Here is a 21,825-nt window from a genome sequence, read left to right as displayed (position 1 = left end):
GCCCACGATGGCAACCCGGCATATTGCCGGGTCGGAAAGCCAGCCTAAAAGTGTCCAATGCCAGGTCGCACCCAGGAAGGATCCGTTTCCAGTTCCTGGGTGAGACCCGGCATTGTGATGTGAAAGTGGCATAACTGATAAATGTCTCCACATTGTTCCATGGTATGATAATTATCTAGGAACATGATTTTGAACGTGATTGGTTAACACAAAACACAGGGACAGCCCGTTATGAAAGGGTATAAACATAAACACTTATGCTGCCAGGATATTGTAGATTTTGTATTTCACTTTTTCCCTCCTAAAATCACTTAATCACTTGCATTTTTGGGTGCAAGGCCACATTTAAGTAGGCAAATAAAATGTCTGACATGATTGATATTTATTTCAGAATTTGCTTCACTAAAACCTATAATTTCAATTTCATTTAGGGTCTGTAACGACTTTTCATATCAACCATACTGGTCCAACCCATATCTAAATTTCCTCACTGCATTCAACATCGAGATATGATGTGGTGCTTTAACATAGTACATATTTATGATCAATTTGCTTTTAGACATGCCTAGCATGGCAATTACTTGAAGTATGAATGCATTCTATTGGTTCTATTAAACCAGTGGTGGGGAACCTCTGGCCCGCGTGCAGTATAAGGCCCGCAAAGCCGTTTGTTCCGGCCCACCCGCTTGTGTGTCGGCGAGACACGCCGCCGCTATGTCCGGCGGCAGCGGCGGGCAGGATCTCAAACCAGCCGCCGGTTCATGAGCCAATCAGAGCTCGCGGACGGGCAGCCAATCAGGAGCCGCCGCTGCCGGTCCGCAAGCTCTGATTGTCTCACGAACCGGTGGCTGGTTTGAGGTCCTACACGCTGCCGCCGCCCGACATAGCCGTGCTCTCCTCCCTGCCCTGACAGCTGAGACACGACGCAGCTGGTCGAAGCAGCAGCCAGACGGAGCAGCAGCAGCGGTGAGCAGCACAGTGGGCTGGTGGGGTATGTGTGGGGGAATTTGTGTATGTGGCACTGTGGGGGCATTTGTGTATCTGGCACTGCACTGGCATATGTGTATCTGGCACTTCATTATTGGGGCATAGGTGTATCACATCTCATTTTAATTGGCCACGCCCATTTTTTGGCGAAGGCGCGCGCACTTAGTACCTCTAAGGGGCATAACTACTGGGGGCATAACTACAGGGGGCAGGATAATTTTTAAGTTGATCATTTTTGTATGGCCCCCGAAGGATTTTATAAATATCCAAATGGTCCTTGGTAGAAAAAAGGTTCCCCACCCCTGTTTTAAACCCATGGTTGCTGTAAAGCATATTTTGGCTTTGAGTTTTTTCTTCATAACCAAAGAAACAGTGTATGTGCAAATGTCATATTTACCCAGATCTAGCCAGGAAATCATTTCCAGATGGCTCCTAGCACATTTTATACACTTTATCAAGCAAATTTGATAAGTATTGTTACAAATTGTTATGCAGTTTTGTGACTTCCTTTTTAATGTATGTGTAGGTTTCCAGATTATGGGTGGAGAGACAGCAGGAAAGCTAGACCTTGGCATATTTATTAACTCGATAACACCTGGGGGACCAGCAGATCTGGATGGGCGTCTGAAACCTGGTAAGCATGATAAGTCTAAATGGATCTCTTACTAGCTGTTGTATATGTTAAGACACAGAATTAAGGAAGAAGAGACCGGGCCATAAATTTATGTGTATTGCAGCATGTGCAGAATAATAGTTTTATGGAATCCAATGAAGCTGCGAGAAACATTTTCCATATACAGATAATACACCCAACAAAATACTGCTTACTGTATGTCACACTGTATGATTTATTAAAACAAAATTCAGTGGAACACATTGAAAATGGAGATTTATGTTTGAGATATGTCTGATATCCAATCCATTGAAGCCAATAAGACCCAGTTTTATGTTTCTGCTTTGAAAGTAGAACTACTGTATAGCACATACTAATACCATTCTAATACCATGGAAACTTGTGTATGTAGGTATATATATATATATATATATATATATATATATCATACAAATTCAGCACTCACCTAATATTAACACTTCAAACTGTAATTCATCTGAATTCAGGGAATGTTAGTTCCAAAATATTGCAATAGTTTGTTAAGCTGACCATCCCCTTCACGGCCATTCCCATTTGGTCAGTCCCTACATTGACTTACACAAATCTGAGCAATGCTCACCGGCATCTTTTGGATTTTAAATACACAGCATGCTTCTGTCATGTGTTTAGGCCCCGTCCCACTCTTTTAAAGCGACAGGAACCACACCCAAGCATATCAGTTAATAAACATCTGGGGAATTTCTTAACATGTAATTTACATATGGACAATAGGGGTGCAAGAAAAAGTGCAACCACAAAAATGTTATATAAACAATAGGCAAGAACCCACAGCACTCATACATCCGCGGTGCCAGCGGTATTGTGACCACACTATTTAAATTAAAAAATCATACAAATTCAGCACTCACCTAATATTAACACTTCAAACTGTAATTCATCTGAATCCAGGGAATGTTAGTTCCAAAATATTGTAATAGTTTGTTAACTTGACCAGACCCTTCACGGCCATTCCCATTTGGTCAGTACCTACACTGATTTACACAAATCTGAGCACCAGGGAAGAGTATGCTGGGCACTAGCTAAAGAATTTGTGTAACGTCCATCACAGCTGTCACTTGGAGTACTATGGATTAATTCTGCCATGTGAAATGTACTTTATCTGTTGTGGTTGTTTTTTTCTATAGCCAGCTCAGGTAGACTACCTGGATTCAACCTACGTAAGGTGCTTGAGTAACCCAAGAACTTGGGTGAGGCTCCATGTCTGCCCTTCTTTCTACATGTATCCAATCTAGCGTAGATTAACTAACTGAGTTCAATCACACCACTGGCAACCTTGTTTGGCTTAAAAGAGGTAACCAAGCCGTTCGAAGGGGTCCTTATTCTTTACTCTTTTTTTCACACAGGCTGACCGGGAGTTATGGCTCCTGATGGAAATAGCCTAGTATCACAATATAGGATTGGATTTGCTAGTCCTCCAGGGACCATCAAATGCAAAATGATTGTTGTTTGAAATTCACTTGCATGCAAAATGAAGTTCACAGTTCTAAATTGTTATTTTTATATATATATATATATATATATATATATATATAACACCAGATACGACCGGCACTCCTACAGCAAATAATGAATACCAGGGTGCCTTCCCGTGGCACTGCAAGGCCCAGCAAACAGAAACAATGTAAAGGGCGGCACTCCAATGGATTTTGAAAAATAAACAGCTCACCAAGCCAGCTTCATTTCTTTCAACGTTTCAGGTGTCTTTATTTACACCTTTCGTCAGGAAGTGGAAAAACACACTACATGCTGATCCAACTTTGATGTAATGTCCTTAAAACAAGTCAAAATGAGGCTCAGTAGTGTGTGTGGCCTCCACGTGCCTGTATGACCTCCCTACAACCCACACAAGTGGCTCAGGTAGTGCAGCTCATCCAGGATGGCACATCAATGCGAGCTGTGGCAAGAAGGTTTACTGTGTCTGTCAGCGTAGTGTCCAGAGCATGGAGGCACTACCAGGAGACAGGCCAATACATCAGGAGATGTGGAGGAGGCCGTAGGAGGGCAACAACCCAGCAGCAGGACCGCTACCTCTGCCTTTGTGCAAGGAAGAACAGGAGGAGCACTGCCAGAGCCCTGCAAAATGACATCCAGCAAGCCACAAATGTGCATGTGTCTACTCAAACGATCAGAAACAGACTCCATGAGGGTGGTATGAGGGCCCGACGTCCACAGGTGGGGGTTGTGCTTACAGCCCAACACCGTGCAGGACATTTGGCATTTGCCAGAGAACACCAAGATTGGCAAATTCGCCACTGGCGCCCTGTGCTCTTCACAGATGAAAGCAGGTTCTCACTGAGCACATGTGACAAACGTGACAGAGTCTGGAGACGCCAAGTAGAACGTTCTGCTGCCTGCAACATCCTCCAGCATGACCGGTTTGGCAGTGGGTCAGTAATAGTGTGGGGTGGCATTTCTTTGGGGGGCCGCACAGCCCTCCATGTGCTCGCCAGGGGTAGCCTGACTGCCATTAGGTACTGAGATGAGATCCTCAGACCCCTTGTGAGACCATATGCTGGTGCGGTTGGCCCTGTGTTCCTCCTAATGCAAGATAATGCTAGACCTCATGTGGCTGGAGTGTGTCAGCAGTTCCTGCAAGACGAAGGCATTGATGCTATGGACTGGCCCACCCGTTCCCCAGACATGAATCCAATTGAGCACATCTGGGACATTATGTCTCGCTCCATCCACTAACGCTACGTTGCACCACAGACTGTCCAGGAGTTGGCAGATGCTTTAGTCCAGGTCTGGGAGGAGATCCCTCAGGAGACCATCCGCCACCTCATCAGGAGCATGCCCAGGCATTGTAGAGAGGTCATACAGGCACGTGGAGGCCACACACACTACTGAGCCTCATTTTGACTTGTTTTAAGGACATTACATCAAAGTTGGATCAGCCAGTAGTGCGTTTTTCCACTTTAATTTTGAGGGTGACTCCAAATCCACACCTCCATGGGTTAATAAATTTGATTTCCAGTGATAATTTTTGTGTGATTTTGTTGTCGGCACATTCAACTATGTAAAGAACAAAGTATTTAATAAGAATATTTCATTCATTCAGATCTAGGATGTGTTATTTTAGTGTTCCCTTTATTTTTTTGAGCAGTGTATATATATATATATATATATTGTATTCCTCAAACAATTGCTTTGTAAAGATAGAGCCATGATTTCAAAATTTGCAGGGTGCAAACTTTGAATTACTTTCTAGTATTCTACCTCGGAAGGGTGTATGCATTTATTTTTACATTGTCATCATTTAACATTCACTCATTTAATCATGCCTGTTGTGTTATTGCTATTTGATCCAAAAGTTGCTGGGTTAATAGCCTCTTTTTATTTGGTTTGTGTCACAATTGTTTGTGAAAGTGTCATGGAATATTAAAACTCTTAATAATCACTTCTTGTTGCATACAGGAGATCGCCTTATATCTGTGAACAGTGTGAGCCTAGAGGGAGTCAGTCAGCAGGCAGCACTGGACATCCTCCAAAGTTCCCATGAAGATGTCACACTACTGGTATCTCAACCAAAGGAAAAAGCTCTCAAAGGTGAGTTTATCGATCTCTACAATCCTGTTTCATATACTTTCTTCATTTCTACATTTATTCCTGCCCGTATTTAATTGTAGTGGCTGTCAGTACTGGTGGACTAAGGACCTCATTCAGTAAGGATTGCAATATTTGTGATTCGCAATCTGGCAGATAATCGAATGACTGCGCATGCGCAGTGTTTGCATTGCGCATGCACAGCGTTCGCATTGCGCATGCTTGAGCAAAAATAGCGACAGAAATTGCGTACACATCTTGATCGCAATGCAGCCGCTGTTTGACTGAAGGGAAAGCGGGCGTAAACCTGCCATTTTCTGGTTGTGTCTGAAAAAACGCAGGCGTGCCCAGGCGTTTTTAAGGAGTGCCTCTTCGATGTTCCGGGAATTGCGTATAGTTTTGCGATCAGCCCATATATTGCAATACATTAGCAAATTCTGCAGTGGGCGTTTTTTCTCTGTTTCTGGGGCGGCAACTATTGATTGCAGCAACTGCTTTTTAGCAGAAATTGCAGTCTTTACTGAATAAGGTCCTAAGGGGTATATTTACTAAGCAGTGATAAGAGCAGAGAAGTGAGCCAGTGGAGAAGTTGCCCATGGCAACCAATCAGCACTGAAGTAACATCTATAATTTGCATACTATAAAATGATACAGAGCTGCTGATTGGTTGATGGGGAAATTTCTCCACTGGCTCACTTCTCCGTTCTTATCACTGCTTAGTAAATGTCCCCATAGTCCCTTATTTGTTTTTAATAGCGATTAATGGAACCTTTCCTCCAGAGCTCATTTATAGAGCTATGGACACTTTATAGCGGGAGTCAGTATTTTGCACTGTTTGCAGCTCTCAGGTTCAGACAATTGGGTGTTTCTAGCAAAGTATTTCCTGTACATAGGGAGAAGATTATTTATGAAGGGATAATGTAATGCCTTCAATCGATTTAGTTGTCTGAAATCATCAGTCTTTCAAAAATGTTTAATGTATATGCATGACTACCATTGCCACTATTCAATGTATTTTTAACATTAACAAGAGTTTTATACTAAGGCTTTTAATTGTAATATTTTCTCCATATTGTGATATTCTTTGTGAGTTTGATAAATCCGTTATTGATATTTGCAGTTGTTGTTTCGCTTTTTTTCTTTAGAGCTTCAACTCAATGGATCCAAAAGTCAGTTTTGGGGACCTTTTCTTAGTAAGGACAATGAGCAAGAATCATCTTCTGAGGAACATAGAAGGTTCCGTGGTCATGTGAGACTTGTTTCTGAAAGTTCCTCCGTGATCTCTGCTGGTAAACGAGGAGGCAGCCTGAGTTCCCAGGACTCTCGAACAGAGAGTGCAAGCTTGTCTAATAGCCACATCAATGGCCCCATCAACAATCTCACAAAAGAGCAGACAACATCTTTGTCGCACTCAGCCAAAAGCTCTCCCTCTGTCAGTGCTAAGGCTAGTGATAGGAAGAAACCTCAACCCGACAATCGTAAAGGAAAGGGGAAACATCCAGGTTTGACTGATTCTACAGATTATTCGGACAGAGGTGACTCCGACATGGATGAGGCCACCTATTCAAATAGCCAAGAACAACGGACAACAAAGAAGGTTCTTTACATAAATATATAGTTTCTTGAATGTATGTGTGTGTGAAAGTAATATTTACTGTTGTGAACTAGAGCACAGGTACCGAGATTTATGACATAACGTGAAAGCTTGTTAATTTCTCTAGTAAAAGTAGTTCTACCTCGATAACTTAAGTCCTTTTGAACATTTACATAAACAGATACAGATGTCATTATTTTTAGCTGATTTGTTATGTTAAAATAGATGTATGTTTGAAGTTAGTTGCTCTTTTAAATTGTGATCTGCACAAATATTGGTCTCAAGAATGTAACCGATTTCCTCTTTACTGTATATGCATTTTAAGGAGTCCCCATTGGAGAGCCCACCACAAAAGCTAAACTGTAACAAGCTTTCAACAACACCATTGAAACCTGGAGATGTTTTCACAGTTATGCTGGCAAAGAACGATGACAGCTTGGGAATAAGTGTCACGGTACTGTTTGACAAGGTTTTTCATTTTTCTCTTTTGCTTTTTGCCTTGCGTGAATTGAGCTGTTTAAAAGGAGATTTTTGGGTACTTACCATTGAATCCTTTTTCCTGTTTTATGCTGGGGGACATTGGACCATGGGATTGCGATGGGGACTACAGGAGCTGGCACTTAAATTAAACCTGTGTTTTTAAGAAGCTTAAGCTCCTCCCCCAGAACCACAGGAAAATGACTGCAAGACAAATACCGCACGACTGAGCCCTAAGGGAGGGAACGCAGTGTCCCCCAGCATGAATCAAAGAAAAGGGTTCAATGGTAAGTACCCAAAAGTACCCTTTTTTCTCTTTCCTCACTTCTGAGACACTGAACCATGGGACATTTTGACAGCCGCCCTTAGGGAAGGGAATGCTCAGGCTGCCTGACTGGAGAACCATACGTTCAAAGTGGACATCACCAGAGGCAAAAAACATGAAAATGATAAAAACTAGCAAACGCATGGACAGAGGTCCACGTAGCAGCCCGGCAGACTTGCTCAGCGGAAGCCCATGCTACACCACCCAGGAGAACATCCAATACAAAATGGTCTGCTTGGCAGCAGGCCAACCGTGTTTTTGAGTGTCACAAAGGACAAGCAAAGAATCAGTATGGCGGACAGAGGAAGGGGGTATGGACAACATCCAACAGAGCCAGATCGTTCCGGTAAGCTGTCGAAGAAGGAAAGACAGGAAAAACAATTTCCTGGTTCAAGTGGAAGGCCAAAAAAACCTTTGTTTGGAACATTGGAACCGTATGGGGAACTGCTCTATCATCATGGAAGATAAGGATAAAAATACAGTGAAAACCAAGATCGTGACGAAATATCAAGCAAAGGCAGCCCTCTGAGGTCCTGGCAGTTTTATTTTACTCCTAATTTTACGTATAAAAAAGTATAAATGGGGGTGACCTCAGAATGGCGCTAATGCTTTTTACATATGGTATAAATAACACCAAAATATGAATAAATCTCTTGCTCCAAAGTTTGGTGATAATTGATAGATCTACAAGTCCAGTCCAACACTTCTCAACACGGTTTGGCTCAGAATAAGTGCTTATGGATTTTGCATTCCCCACAAGTTTTCATAATCCCAAAGGCAAGCAAAGATAACAATAGTTCAACACCATTAGGAAAGTGGTAACAATTTTATTCACATGAAGCACTCACATTTTATACATAAAAAACAGCATATAAAATCACATATGTGGTGTACCCATGGAGACAGCTCGCTTCATCACACAACATGCCTACCCATCCAGTTGGTAATGGACTTGTAGATCAAAATGGTTCCAGACACCAACGAAATCCATGCAGTCCTATCATCCAGGGGTCAGTTATCATGGAAGATAAGAAATGGCATCTTGCAAGACAAAACACTCAACTCTGAAATGGACAGAGCTTAGGCAATGGCCATAAGGAAAACCGGTTTCCTAGTAACAAATTTAAGGTCCGCCGAATCCAAAGACTCAAAGAGAGCCCACTTGAGAGCTGAGAAGACCAGGTTAAAATCCTGGAGAGCCACCAGCTGACAAAACGGAGGTTGATGCCTCAGCACACCCTGCATAAAAGTCAAACTTCTTGAAGCAGTGCCAGATACTGTTGGACATAAACAAACAGAGCTGAAACCTGCACTTTCAAGGAACACAGTCGTAAAACCGGATTACAAATCTCCGTAAAGGAATGCCAAGAAATGGGAAAGGCGAAACCTGGAAGCATGAACTCTGCGCCATTAACACCACAAAATATAGATCTTCTAGACATTATGGTAATCGTGCGATGAAATCAGTTTCTGGGCCCGCAACATAGAATGGACAACTGAAGGAGAAAAACTCTTCGCTTTCAAGACTCCGGCCTCAAAAACCAGGCTGTTAAAGCCAATCGAGGAAGGTCCTTGTGCAGAAAAGGACCTTGCAGCAGTAGATTTGGCCATAGTAAAATACGCCACCCGGGACCTACTGCCAGTTTGAGAACGTTGGTGTACTAGGATTTGCATGGATATCCCGGAGCCACTAGGATTACCAGAACCTGTTGCCACATGACCCACTTGAGTACCCAAGGTAACATGGGAATATGGTATGCCAGATGGAAGCTCCACGGAATGGTCATGGCATCAACCACGAAAGGACCTTGCGCGAAATCGGGGGACCTTGAGGTTGTGACGTTATGCCATGAGGTCCAGTTCCAAAAGACCCCACTTCCAAACCAACGATTGGAAAACCCATGACCTCTGTGGATCTGCTTAGGAAGTCTGCCTCCTAATTTTCCATGCCCTGTATGAACACCGCTGAAATTGCCAGAAGAAAAGGCTTTGCCTAGGACAGAATGTGGTATGCCTCTGCCATTGCCCCTGTATTTCTGGTGCCACCCTGATTATTCACATACGCCACCACCGTGGCATTTTCTGACTGAATCTGCACTGGCCGGGCTGGACTGGCCCCCAAGACAGTCAAACAAATGGCTCAGAGCTGGAGTAAATTGCATGGAAGAGCAGTTTCCAGCAGTCAAAGGACTGCCGAACTACAACAATAAGATCGACAATGCCCTGAACCGAGGAAGAATCCAACTCCTCGTCTTTCAGAAGAACTATCTCATCTGGATACTCGCCCTCTTCCTTTTCTGAATCTACATGGAGCTGCTGCGGAGACCTCAGAAGATGGCGGCGCCATCGTGGGACCGCGGTAGCACCCAGCTCGCTCTAAAAGCGGTGGTGTACGGCAGTCCCAGTGTCCAGACAGGAGTAGGTCTTCTCTCCTTTCCCACCTTCCCCGTGCGGCTGCATAGCTGCAAGCCCTGGCCAGGGTTCCCTGCAGCGGCAGCACTTCAGCTGAAAGCTGCCGGCAGTAGCATGCAGACAAATAACTATCTACAAAGAAAAATAAGCTGCCCACTACACTGTTGGCTGGGGGTTGCAGAGGGGAGGAGCTTAGGCTACTTAAAGTTGCGGGTTTAATTAAAGCACCAGCTCCTGTGGACACCGTTGCAAAGGGCTGTACTGGCCCACATAGGCACAGGTGAAACCCCCGGTGGACCCCACTCCTCCTCCAGGGATCAGATTCCAGACTGTGCAGTTGAATTATACATTACAGGTTGAGTATCCTTTATCCAAAATGTTTGGGACCAGAGGTATTTTGGAAATCGGAATTTTCCGTATTTTGGAATAATTAGATACCATAATGAGATATCATGGTGATGGGACCTAAATCTAAGCACAGAATGTATTTATGTTACATATACACCTTGTACACACAGCCTGAATGTAATTTTAGCCAATATTTTTTATAACTTTGTGCATTAAACAAAGTGTGTATACATTCACACAATTTATTTATGTTTCATATACACCTTATACACACAGCCTGAAGGTCATTTAATACAATTTCTCTGACGTCCTAAGTGGATGCTGGGGACTCCGTCAGGACCATGGGGAATAGCGGCTCCGCAGGAGACAGGGCACAAAAGTAAAAGCTTTAGGATCAGGTGGTGTGCACTGGCTCCTCCCCCCATGACCCTCCTCCAAGCCTCAGTTAGATTTTTGTGCCCGGCCGAGAAGGGTGCAATCTAGGTGGCTCTCCTAAAGAGCTGCTTAGAGTAAAAGTTTTGTTAGGTTTTTTTATTTTCAGTGAGTCCTGCTGGCAACAGGCTCACTGCATCGAGGGACTTAGGGGAGAGAAGTGAACTCACCTGCAAGCAGGATGGATTGGCTTCTTAGGCTACTGGACACCATTAGCTCCAGAGGGAGTCGGAACACAGGTCTCACCCTGGGGTTCGTCCCGGAGCCGCGCCGCCGACCCCCTTGCAGATGCCGAAAAGTGAAGAGGTCCAGAAACCGGCGGCAGAAGACTTTTCAGTCTTCATAAGGTAGCGCACAGCACTGCAGCTGTGCGCCATTGTTGTCAGCACACTTCATAGCAGCGGTCACTGAGGGTGCAGGGCGTTGGGGGGGGCGCCCTGGGCAGCAATGATAGTACCTTATTCTGGCTAAAAATACATCACATATGGCCCCTGGGGGCTATATGGATGTATTTAACCACTGCCAGGTCTCAGAAAAACGGGAGAAGAAGCCCGCCGAAAAGGGGGCGGGGCCTATTCTCCTCAGCACACAGCGCCATTTTCCCTCACAGAAATGCTGGTGGGAAGGCTCCCAGGCTCTCCCCTGCACTGCACTACAGAAACAGGGTTAAAACAGAGAGGGGGGGGCACTTATTTGGCGATATGACTACATATATTAAAATGCTATAAGGGAAAAACACTTATATAAAGGTTGTCCCTGTATAATTATAGCGTTTTTGGTGTGTGCTGGCAAACTCTCCCTCTGTCTCCCCAAAGGGCTAGTGGGGTCCTGTCCTCTATCAGAGCATTCCCTGTGTGTGTGCTGTGTGTCGGTACGTGTGTGTCGACATGTATGAGGACGATGTTGGTGAGGAGGCGGAGCAATTGCCTGTAATGGTGATGTCACTCTCTAGGGAGTCGACACCGGAATGGATGGCTTATTTAAGGAATTACGTGATAATGTCAACACGCTGCAAGGTCGGTTGACGACATGAGACGGCCGGCAAACCAATTAGTACCTGTCCAGGCGTCTCAAACACCGTCAGGGGCGTTAAAACGTCCTTTTACCTCAGTCGGTCGACACAGACACAGACACGGACACTGACTCCAGTGTCGACGGTGAAGAAACAAACGTATTTTCCTTTAGGGCCACACGTTACTTGTTAAGGGCAATGAAGGAGATGTTACATATTTCTGATACTACAAGTACCACAAAAAAGGGTATTATGTGGAGTGTGAAAAAACTACATGTGGTTTTTCCTGAATCAGATAAATTAAATGAAGTGTGTGATGATGCGTGGGTTTCCCCCGATAGAAAATTATTGGCGGTATACCCTTTCCCGCCAGAAGTTATGGCGCGTTGGGAAACACCCCTTAGAGTGGATAAGGCGCTCACGCGCTTATCAAAACAAGTGGCGTTACCGTCTCCAGATACGGCCGCCCTCAAGGAGCCAACTGATAGGAGGCTGGAAAATATCCTAAAAAGTATATACACACATACTGGTGTTATACTGCGACCAGCGATCGCCTCAGCCTGGATGGGCAGCGCTGGGGTGGCTTGGTCGGATTCCCTGACTGGAAATATTGATACCCTTGACAGGGACAGTATTTTATTGACTATAGAGCATTTAAAGGATGCATTTCTATATATGCGAGATGCACAGAGGGATATTTGCACTCTGGCATCAAGAGTAAGTGCGATGTCCATATCTGCCAGAAGATGTTTATGGACACGACAGTGGTCAGGTGATGCAGATTCCAAACGGCACATGGAAGTATTGCCGTATAAAGGGGAGGAGTTATTTGGGGTCGGTCCATCGGATCTGGTGGCCACGGCAACAGCTGGAAAATCCACCTTTTTTACCCCAAGTCACATCTCAGCAGAAAAAGACATCGTCTTTTCAGCCTCAGTCCTTTCGTCCCCATAAGGGAAGAAGACTGCAGCAGGCAGCCCATTCCCAGGAACAGAAGCCTTCCACCGCTTCTGCCAAGTCCTCAGCATGACGCTGGGGCCGTACAAACAGGTGCGGTGGGGGGTCGTCTCAAGAGTTTCAGCACGCAGTGGGCTTACTCGCAAGTGGACCCCTGGATCCTACAAGTAGTATCCCAGGGGTACAGATTGGAGATTCGAGACGTCTCCCCCTCGCAGGTTCCTGAAGTTTGCTTTACCAACGTCTCCCTCCGACAGGGAGGCAGTATTGGAAACAATTCACAAGCTGTATTCCCAGCAGGTGATATTCAAAGTACCCCTCCTACAACAAGGAAAGGGGTATTATTCCACACTATATTGTGGTACTGAAGCCAGACGGCTCGGTGAGACCTATTCTAAATCTGAAATATTTGAACACTTACATACAAAGGTTCAAATCAAGATGGAGTCACTCAGAGCAGTGATAGCGAACCAGGAAGAAGGGGACTATATGGTGTCCCTGGACATCAAGGATGCTTACCTCCATGTCCCAATTTGCCCTTCTCACCAAGGGTACCTCAGGTTCGTGGTACAAAACTGTCACTATCAGTTTCAGACGCTGCCGTTTGGATTGTTCACGGCACCCCGGGTCTTTACCAAGGTAATGGCCGAAATGATGATTCTTCTTCAAAGAAAAGGCGTCTTAATTATCCCTTACTTGGACGATCTCCTGATAAGGGCAAGGTCCATAGAACAGTTGGAGGTCGGAGTAGCACTATCTCAAGTAGTTCTAAGACAGCACGGGTGGATTCTAAATATTCCAAAACCGCAGCTGTCTCCGACGACACGTCTGCTGTTCCTAGGGATGATTCTGGACACAGTCCAGAAAAAGGTGTTTCTCCCGGAGGAGAAAGCCAGGGAGTTATCCGAGCTAGTCAGGAACCTCCTAAAACCAGGAAAAGTGTCAGTGCATCATTGCACAAGGGTCCTGGGAAAAATGGTGGCTTCTTACGAAGCGATTCCATTCGGCAGATTTCACGCAAGAACTTTTCAGTGGGATCTGCTGGGAAAATGGTCCGGATCGCATCTTCAGATGCATCAGCGGATAACCCTGTCTCCAAGGACAAGGGTGTCTCTTCTGTGGTGGCTGCAGAGTGCTCATCTACTAAAGGGCCACAGATTCGGCATTCAGGACTGGGTCCTGGTGACCACGGATGCCAGCCTAAAAGGCTGGGGAGCAGTCACACAAGGAAAACATTTCCAGGGAGTGTGATCAAGTCTGGAGACTTCTCTCCACATAAATATACTGGAGCTAATAGCAATTTACAATGCTCTAAGCTTAGCAAGACCTCTGCTTCAAGGTCAGCCGGTATTGATCCAGTGGGACAACATCACGGCAGTCACCCACGTAAACAGACAGGGCGGCACAAGAAGCAGGAGGACAATGGCAGAAACTGCAAGGATTCTTCGCTGGGCGGAAAATCATGTGATAGCACTGTCAGCAGTGTTCATTCCGGGAGTGGACAACTGGGAAGCAGACTTCCTCAGCACGACCTCCACCCGGGAGAGTGGGGACTTCATCGGGAAGTCTTCCACATGATTGTGAACCGTTGGGAAAGACCAAAGGTGGACATGATGGCGTCCCGCCTGAACAAAAAACTGGACAGGTATTGCGCCAGGTCAAGAGACCCTCAGGCAATAGCTGTGGACGTTCTGGTAACACCGTGGGTGTACCAGTCGGTGTATGTGTTCCCTCCTCTGCTTCTCATACCTAAGGTACTGAGAATTATAAGACGTAGAGGAGTAAAAACTATACTCGTGGCTCCGGATTGGCCAAGAAGGACTTGGTACCCGGAACTTCAAGAGATGCTCACAGAGGACTCATGGCCTCTGCCGCTAAGAAGGGACTTGCTTCAGCAAGTACCATGTCTGTTCCAAGACTTACCGCGGCTGCGTTTGACGGCATGGCGGTTGAACGCCGGATCCTAAGGGAAAAAGGCATTCCGGAAGAGGTCATTCCTACCCTGGTCAAAGCCGGGAAGGAGGTGACCGCACAACATTATCACCACATGTGGCGAAAATATGTTGCGTGGTGTAAGGCCAGGAAGGCCCCACGAAGAAATTTCAACTCGGTCGATTCCTGCATTTCCTGCAAACAGGAGTGTCTATGGGCCTCAAATTGGGGTCCATTAAGGTTCAAATTTCGGCCCTGTCGATTTTCTTCCAGAAAGAATTGGCTTCAGTTCCTAAAGTCCAGAAGTTTGTCAAGGGAGTACTGCATATACAACCCCCTTTTGTGCCTCCAGTGGCACTGTGGGATCTCAACGTAGTTCTGGGATTCCTCAAATCACATTGGTTTAAACCGCTCAAATCTGTGGTTTTGAAATATCTCACATGGAAAGTGACCATGATGTTGGCCCTGGCCTCGGCCAGGCGAGTGTCAGAATTGGCGGCTTTGTCTCACAAAAGCCCATATCTGATTGTCCATTCGGACAGGGCAGAGCTGCGGACTCGTCCCCAGTTTCTCCCTAAGGTGGTGTCAGCGTTTCACCTGAACCAGCTTATTGTGGTACCTGCGGCTACTAGGGACTTGGAGGACTCCAAGTTGCTAGATGTTGTCAGGGCCCTGAAAATATAGGTTTCCAGGACGGCTGGAGTCAGGAAAACTGACTTGCTGTTATCATGTATGCACCCAACAAACTGGGTGCTCTTGCTTCTAAGCAGACGATTGCTAGTTGGATGTGTAGTACAATTCAGCTTGCACATTCTGTAGCAGGCCTGCCACAGCCAAAATATGTAAATGCCCATTCCACAAGGAAGGTGGGCTCATCTTGGGCGGCTGCCCGAGGGGTCTCGGCTTTACAACTTTGCCGAGCTGCTACTTGGTCAGGGGCACACCCTGGCTGAGGAGGACCTGGAGTTCTCTCACTCGGTGCTGCAGAGTCATCCGCACTCTCCCGCCCGTTTGGGAGCTTTGGTATAATCCCCATGGTCCTGACGGAGTCCCCAGCATCCACTTAGGACGTCAGAGAAAATAAGAATTTACTTACCGATAATTCTATTTCTCGTAGTCCGTAGTGGATGCTGGGCGCCCATCCCAAGTGCGGATTGTCTGCAATACTTGTACATAGTTATTGTTACAAAAATCGGGTTATTATTGTTGTGAGCCATCTTTTCAGAGGCTCCGCTGTTATCATGCTGTTAACTGGGTTCAGATCACAGGTTGTACAGTGTGATTGGTGTGGCTGGTATGAGTCTTGCCCGGGATTCAAATCCTTCCTTATTGTGTACGCTCGTCCGGGCACAGTATCCTAACTGAGGCTTGGAGGAGGGTCATGGGGGGAGGAGCCAGTGCACACCACCTGATCCTAAAGCTTTTACTTTTGTGCCCTGTCTCCTGCGGAGCCGCTATTCCCCATGGTCCTGACGGAGTCCCCAGCATCCACTACGGACTACGAGAAATAGAATTATCGATAAGTAAATTCTTATTATTATTAATAACTTTGTGTATTAAACAAAGTTTGTGTACATTGAGCCATCAAAAAACAAAGGTTTCACTATCTCACTCAAAAAAGTCCGTATTTCGGAATATTCCGTATTTCCGAATATTTGGATATGGGATACTCAACCTGTATACATATGTTACCTTCTACTGCACAGGACTATAGTGTATTTTCTACAATGCATTGTTGTTATTAATCTACAGTAGTACCATTATTTACTATATATATTTATAAAGGGGCCCAGACCATGCACTCTCTAATGGTTATCCAAACCTCGGTGGTGGCTGGGCCACACCACCTCCGGAGACTTGCAACACCCCTAACATTTGGCCCCTACCACTGCATTCTCCCGATGGGCCCTTCATGCCCCAGTCCGACACTGCCGTTGCAACTACATGGTCCAGTGTTCCCAGCAGTGAAAAAGAGATATATCTATAGAAGTTTCATTGTATTTGTTTTGCAATTATTTTGCCTTGATAACTGGTTTTATTATGCATTGGGGATGAGAGAGCTCATATCTAGCAACCTTGAGTTAATGTAAGAGAACATGGATAATTCTTTTAATTTACAATACTGTTAAATCAGTTATTCATCCTGTGCGTGCTATGACTTTCTCAACATACATTTCTATATACAGGATCGTGTGAAAGGACATGCTTTCAATGGTGGTTGATGCCACTTCACATCTATACCAGGGCAATAACCTGTGATGCAAAGTTCAGAAAGGGTGGTGTTAAATATTACAAGGGTTAGAAAAAAATCAGGGTTTAAATAATGCTGCAAATGTTGCTATAGCAGATACTTAGGCATTTGTACTCACAAGAGTATACATTGTTAAGGTGGAGGAATTTACTATAACTTTAACAAAGCATCTTCGGAAAACGAAGGTAAGACTGATGGTGGGATATACTGTACTTCTCTGTTTTATGCATGTAAACTAACATATTTAGGGTTCATTGATCTCATAGGAGTTTCCTTTCTTTTGTGTGCATGGTCATGCAGATAGACATGATTACTTTCTGTTGTAGCACCCTTTGTTCACCTCAGTGTCCTGAATTTCAAACCTCCAAGACACATCCTTAGCCTCTGCACTGGGCTTCGTTGTCTCCTAAAAGCCACCGTTTCTAGAAAAAGCAGAGCTGGGAAAAGGGTCTCCTGCAGCTTTCTTGGTGTGCTTCATGCATACGTATATGATTTAAAGGATAATTACACCCAAAAATGTGTTTTTATTTATAGGTGGTATAATCATTTTAGGGTATAGCATTCTCTATTACATTTTCCCATTGGAGAAAAGTAAAAGGAAATAAATGTACAGTTAATAGCATGCCTATATCTGTAGCAAACTCCACTAGAACATGCCTAATACATGTAATAGAATAATTCTGTGTTTGGCACTACTGGAGCACGGATAACCAAAGGCAAATCATACTCTAGCTATGTTTCGTATTTTTTTTAAGCAGGTGTGTATGCCACTCTATATACTGTAGGCCTGAGATTTCCAAATTGCAGCACATGTAAAATAAAATTGTCTGATCGCTGAAGTACTGATCTGTTTGTTTTCAACATCAATAATATGAGATGCTTATATGGGATTGACTTGTATTAGTCATGACATTATATAGAGCCAGAGACCGTATAATGCAATCCAGAAATTCCATATTAGTGTCTTGAGTACTTTGCGTTTGTTTTTTCCCAGTTAGACATATCTGGGCTGAAGAATAAGTCTGCTGAAACAGAAAGTATGCCTTACATTCAACGTGTGTGTTTTCATGTTCTGTGTCTCCTGGCACCTGGTCTATGTGTTTGCTAGGCAGCCTTTGGGTTTCTGCTCGATTTTCATTTTGTGTCTGGTTTCCTTGTTCATTGTTATCTGTCAATTAGTAAAGAAGTATTTTGTGACTCACAAAATCTTCTCATACCTGCTCTTTAGAGACAATTCCCCCCCCCCCCCCCTCCCCTCAATTTACAGTAAGTGTTTTCCAAAACATTTTCGTCATGGATAAAATACCTGCTTACAGTTTATATTTGTTTCCAAATTTACTGTACTGCAGTTTAATTGGGCATGTCACCTTCACTTAGCCTTTTATTATATAGGATGTTAATGCCGCTCCTCACCTCTATGGGGGGAGGGGGGGGGATTTCAAGTGTTTTCAGCACCGGCGGCCACTAGTGGGCTGGTAACTAGCTTGTAAATAACTTATTTATTGCGTTACATTGCCCTGCATTTGTTTCATAAATGTATTAGTTTTAACATTTTTGCATAGCACAAGCATATTCTGTAGCACTTTTACACAATTAAAAATGCTACATGTTCATTACAGAATTATTTGTCATTCTCTTTTCCTGATAGTTTATCTCTATTGTCATGACAATGGCAATATGAACCGGATATAATGATGCCCGAGTTCGGCGGCTGTGCGGGATGCCAGATGAACTCGGACGTTTTTTGAAAGGGACAATCGCTTACAAGGCAAAACTGTGCCTTGTAAGTGATTGCCCCTTTAAAAAAAAGTCAGAGTTGTGCTGGCATCCTGCGCGGCCACCGAACTTGGTTGTCATTACATCCGCCCCATATATATATTTTTGTATTCTTAAAACATTATTTATGTGCAAATTGGGGCACTGAGAGGATGCGTGCGTGGGTGTGGGGGGGGGGGGGGAGGTGGGGGGTTTGGTCAGCCATGGGAACAGAGCCACAACCCTATTATGTAGCGGCATAACAACCCTATGCATAACTTATGTATATAAGACACGTGTGGGGCAGTGCTACCTTAATTGTCCATGCTCCCTTAACGTAATGGGGCCCAGAACTTTTCATGGTGGCCCTGTGCATCAGCAGCAGGTTTAAGCCCTGTGATTGTGGTGAAAAGCAAATCATCATGTACAGTAGTTCATTGTGTTTTAGGTTGAAAATAGGATAACAGTTTATTCCATACAGAGAAAGCAGGATCGCAGCAGCCCTTCACGCATCTTCTATCAATTCAACAATTTGTTTTTGATAAAGTAGCTTAAAGTATCTGGTCATGTACAGATACACATGATTATTAATGCTTAATCGCTCTGTGCTGTGTATTTCATTTGTATTTCAATATAACTTAATAAAGTAGTAGCAAGACCATGTAGCTTGTACACCTCCAGCTTTATTCTTTCACACTGCGCACCATGATCAGCAATTCCTAGTAACCCGACACAGGCTTCCATACTTGAATCCCTGGGCATTTTTTTAAAAACCATGTGCATTGTAGGTGGGGCACATATAACGTGCAGAGAGAGTTAGATTTGGGTGGGTTATTTTGTTTCTGTGCAGGGTAAATACTATCGGCTTTATTTTTACACTGCAATTTCGATTTCAGTGTGAACACACCCCACCCACATCTAACTCTCTCTGCACATGTTACATCTGCCCCATCTTCAGTGCACATGGTTTTGCCCATTAGAGAAAAATTTAGCCTCAGCGATCAGGTCTGAATTAGGCCCTAAGTACCTTGCCTTCATGTTCACCATTTTCAAATAGGAAACAAATAGAAGTGGTACCTGTGCTTGGAAGAACAGAATTGTACATTCTTGCTTTGTGACTGACATCCTCAGAGCCCCTGCAAAATCTATAGGCCTCCTGGTATGCCCAATCAGGTCCGTCCTTTGTAATGCCAGATCTATAAGAAACAAAACTGCTGCAATTACTGACTTTATTGAATCTTCAGATTTGCCTAGACTTGACAACAATGCAGCACCTACAGTATCTTGGAAGCTGCAGTCCCAACAAATGACTCTGCTTTCACAGCCCAAGACTGAACCGCAGGAGAGTTGGAGAGACCATCTGCTTTAAAAAGCACTAAAATTTATGGTCCATCCAATGGAAATAACTCGCTCAATTGAGTGCATTGTTGTTCGGAGTTCCGCAGAATTAGGTTTCAGATTACTTCTCAATATCCAACCCCCATGAGATGGAAAGAAATTTCTACAAGAAATTGTAGACATTGATGCTGATTATAGAGCATCAAAGATGGCTGATCCTTGGAGATTTCAATACATGGGTGGATGATGAGCTCTCATTCCTTGGCAAAGACAATGAATGCTCTGGGCCTCACACAAGTCATTCCTTCCACTACCCATAAAAGTGGTCACAGTCTTTATCTAGTCTTCCAGATTGGATTAGAAGTCTCAGACATAGAAATAAATCCAGTCATATTGGTTTAAATCATTGCTCACTGGCATGTCATGGAGAGTTTCTTCTGTCACCAGTGCCATAGCCATGTGGTGTCCCACTGGGTTCTATACTATTTCTCATGTTTTTGCAGTATAGATGCTACCACTGGGTGACATAATCAGATGTCTGGTCTACCACTGCTATGACACACAACTCTACCTGTCCTTTACTCCAGGTAGTGAGAACCCAATAACAACCTTAAGTGCCTGTCTAACTAAATTCTAGGGGGTAGATTTACTAAAGCTGCTAAAACAAACAAGTGTTGGTCTTGCCTATAGCAACTAATCAGATTATAGGTATCATTTCTTTATTGCATTCTACCAGATGATAGAAAGAATCTGATTGGTTGCTACGGTCAACAACACCACTTGTCTGTTGTAGAAGCTATATTAAATCTACCCCCAGGAGTGGATGAGTGCCAGTTGGCTGCGATTGAATCCTGATACAACAGAGGTCCTGATAAAGCAGAGAGGTCTTCATGATAGTTTAAAGGACAAGACTGCAGTATAGCCAACCAACAGGACTAATGGTGCCCACATACGGTGCGATTCTTGCATGCTATTTGATCTTTTTAGTTCAAATAGCATTGCGTCTAGTTCAAATCGCACAGTGTGTATTGTCCCTTGAGATGTGATGCCTGCTCCCGTCTAGTCAATATCGCAAGGCAAAATAGTATGTGCAGGCATGTATTTCTGAACTACATCGCATACATTACATATTGTAGTGTAGTCAAATTCTGGTGTAGTTCAAATTGCATGTAGTTCAAATAGCATACCACTAAAGTACAAATCTTATGGCACACATAGTATAGCTCAAACTGCACCTAGCACAGATAGTACCATGTGTGGGCACCATTACACTTGGGGGTTCAAAATTACAAAACACTGAGCATGTGCGGAATCTTGGTGTTGTCCTGGATAGTGACTTGACACTTAAATATTAGGTATCAGCCACAGTCAAGTCCTCATTCTTTCATCAGAGGAACATAGCCAGAATCAAGCACTTAATTCACTTAACTCAGAAGATCTACCTAAAGTCATATATGCATTTTTATCATTACGCCTAGACTATTGCAATTCCTTCTACCTTGATCTCCCAACAAAAGAAATGCAAGCTTGCAGCTGGTAGAAAATGCTGCTGCCAGACTATTAACTAACCAGCCCATTCCAGCCACATAACACCCATTCTCTACTCGCTTCGCTGACTTCCTGTAAGATGGCAAATCATTTTCAAGATAGGCTCACTGATTTTCAAAGCCCTACATGACCTGGGCCCAAGGTACCTGAAGCAGATTTTGATTCCTTACTGTCCCACTCTTACTGTGATCTGTAGTTGAAGGACTATTAGTAGAACCTACAATCTTCCTGAATCCACCTG

The 21,825-nt window shown here is 44.3% G+C and overlaps 1 protein-coding gene across 7 annotated transcripts in view; it reads left to right on the top strand.

Moving 5' to 3' along the window:
* PTPN13 (protein tyrosine phosphatase non-receptor type 13) overlaps positions 1-21,825 on the top strand; it is a 538,713-nt gene that overhangs the window by 412,912 nt on the left and 103,976 nt on the right. For all 7 annotated transcript variants that reach the window (XM_063919874.1, XM_063919871.1, XM_063919870.1 and 4 more), the window contains 4 exons: positions 1,514-1,621; positions 5,075-5,206; positions 6,349-6,800; positions 7,123-7,251. In XM_063919874.1, coding sequence (XP_063775944.1) covers positions 1,514-1,621; positions 5,075-5,206; positions 6,349-6,800; positions 7,123-7,251 — 821 coding nt within the window. The remainder of the gene's footprint in view (positions 1-1,513; positions 1,622-5,074; positions 5,207-6,348; positions 6,801-7,122; positions 7,252-21,825) is intronic.

This window comes from Pseudophryne corroboree, chromosome 1 (assembly GCF_028390025.1).
Source record: "Pseudophryne corroboree isolate aPseCor3 chromosome 1, aPseCor3.hap2, whole genome shotgun sequence".
Taxonomy (NCBI): domain Eukaryota; kingdom Metazoa; phylum Chordata; class Amphibia; order Anura; family Myobatrachidae; genus Pseudophryne; species Pseudophryne corroboree.
The sequence above is the reverse complement of the archived record's forward strand: the minus strand, read 5'-3'. Positions and strand labels throughout refer to the sequence as shown.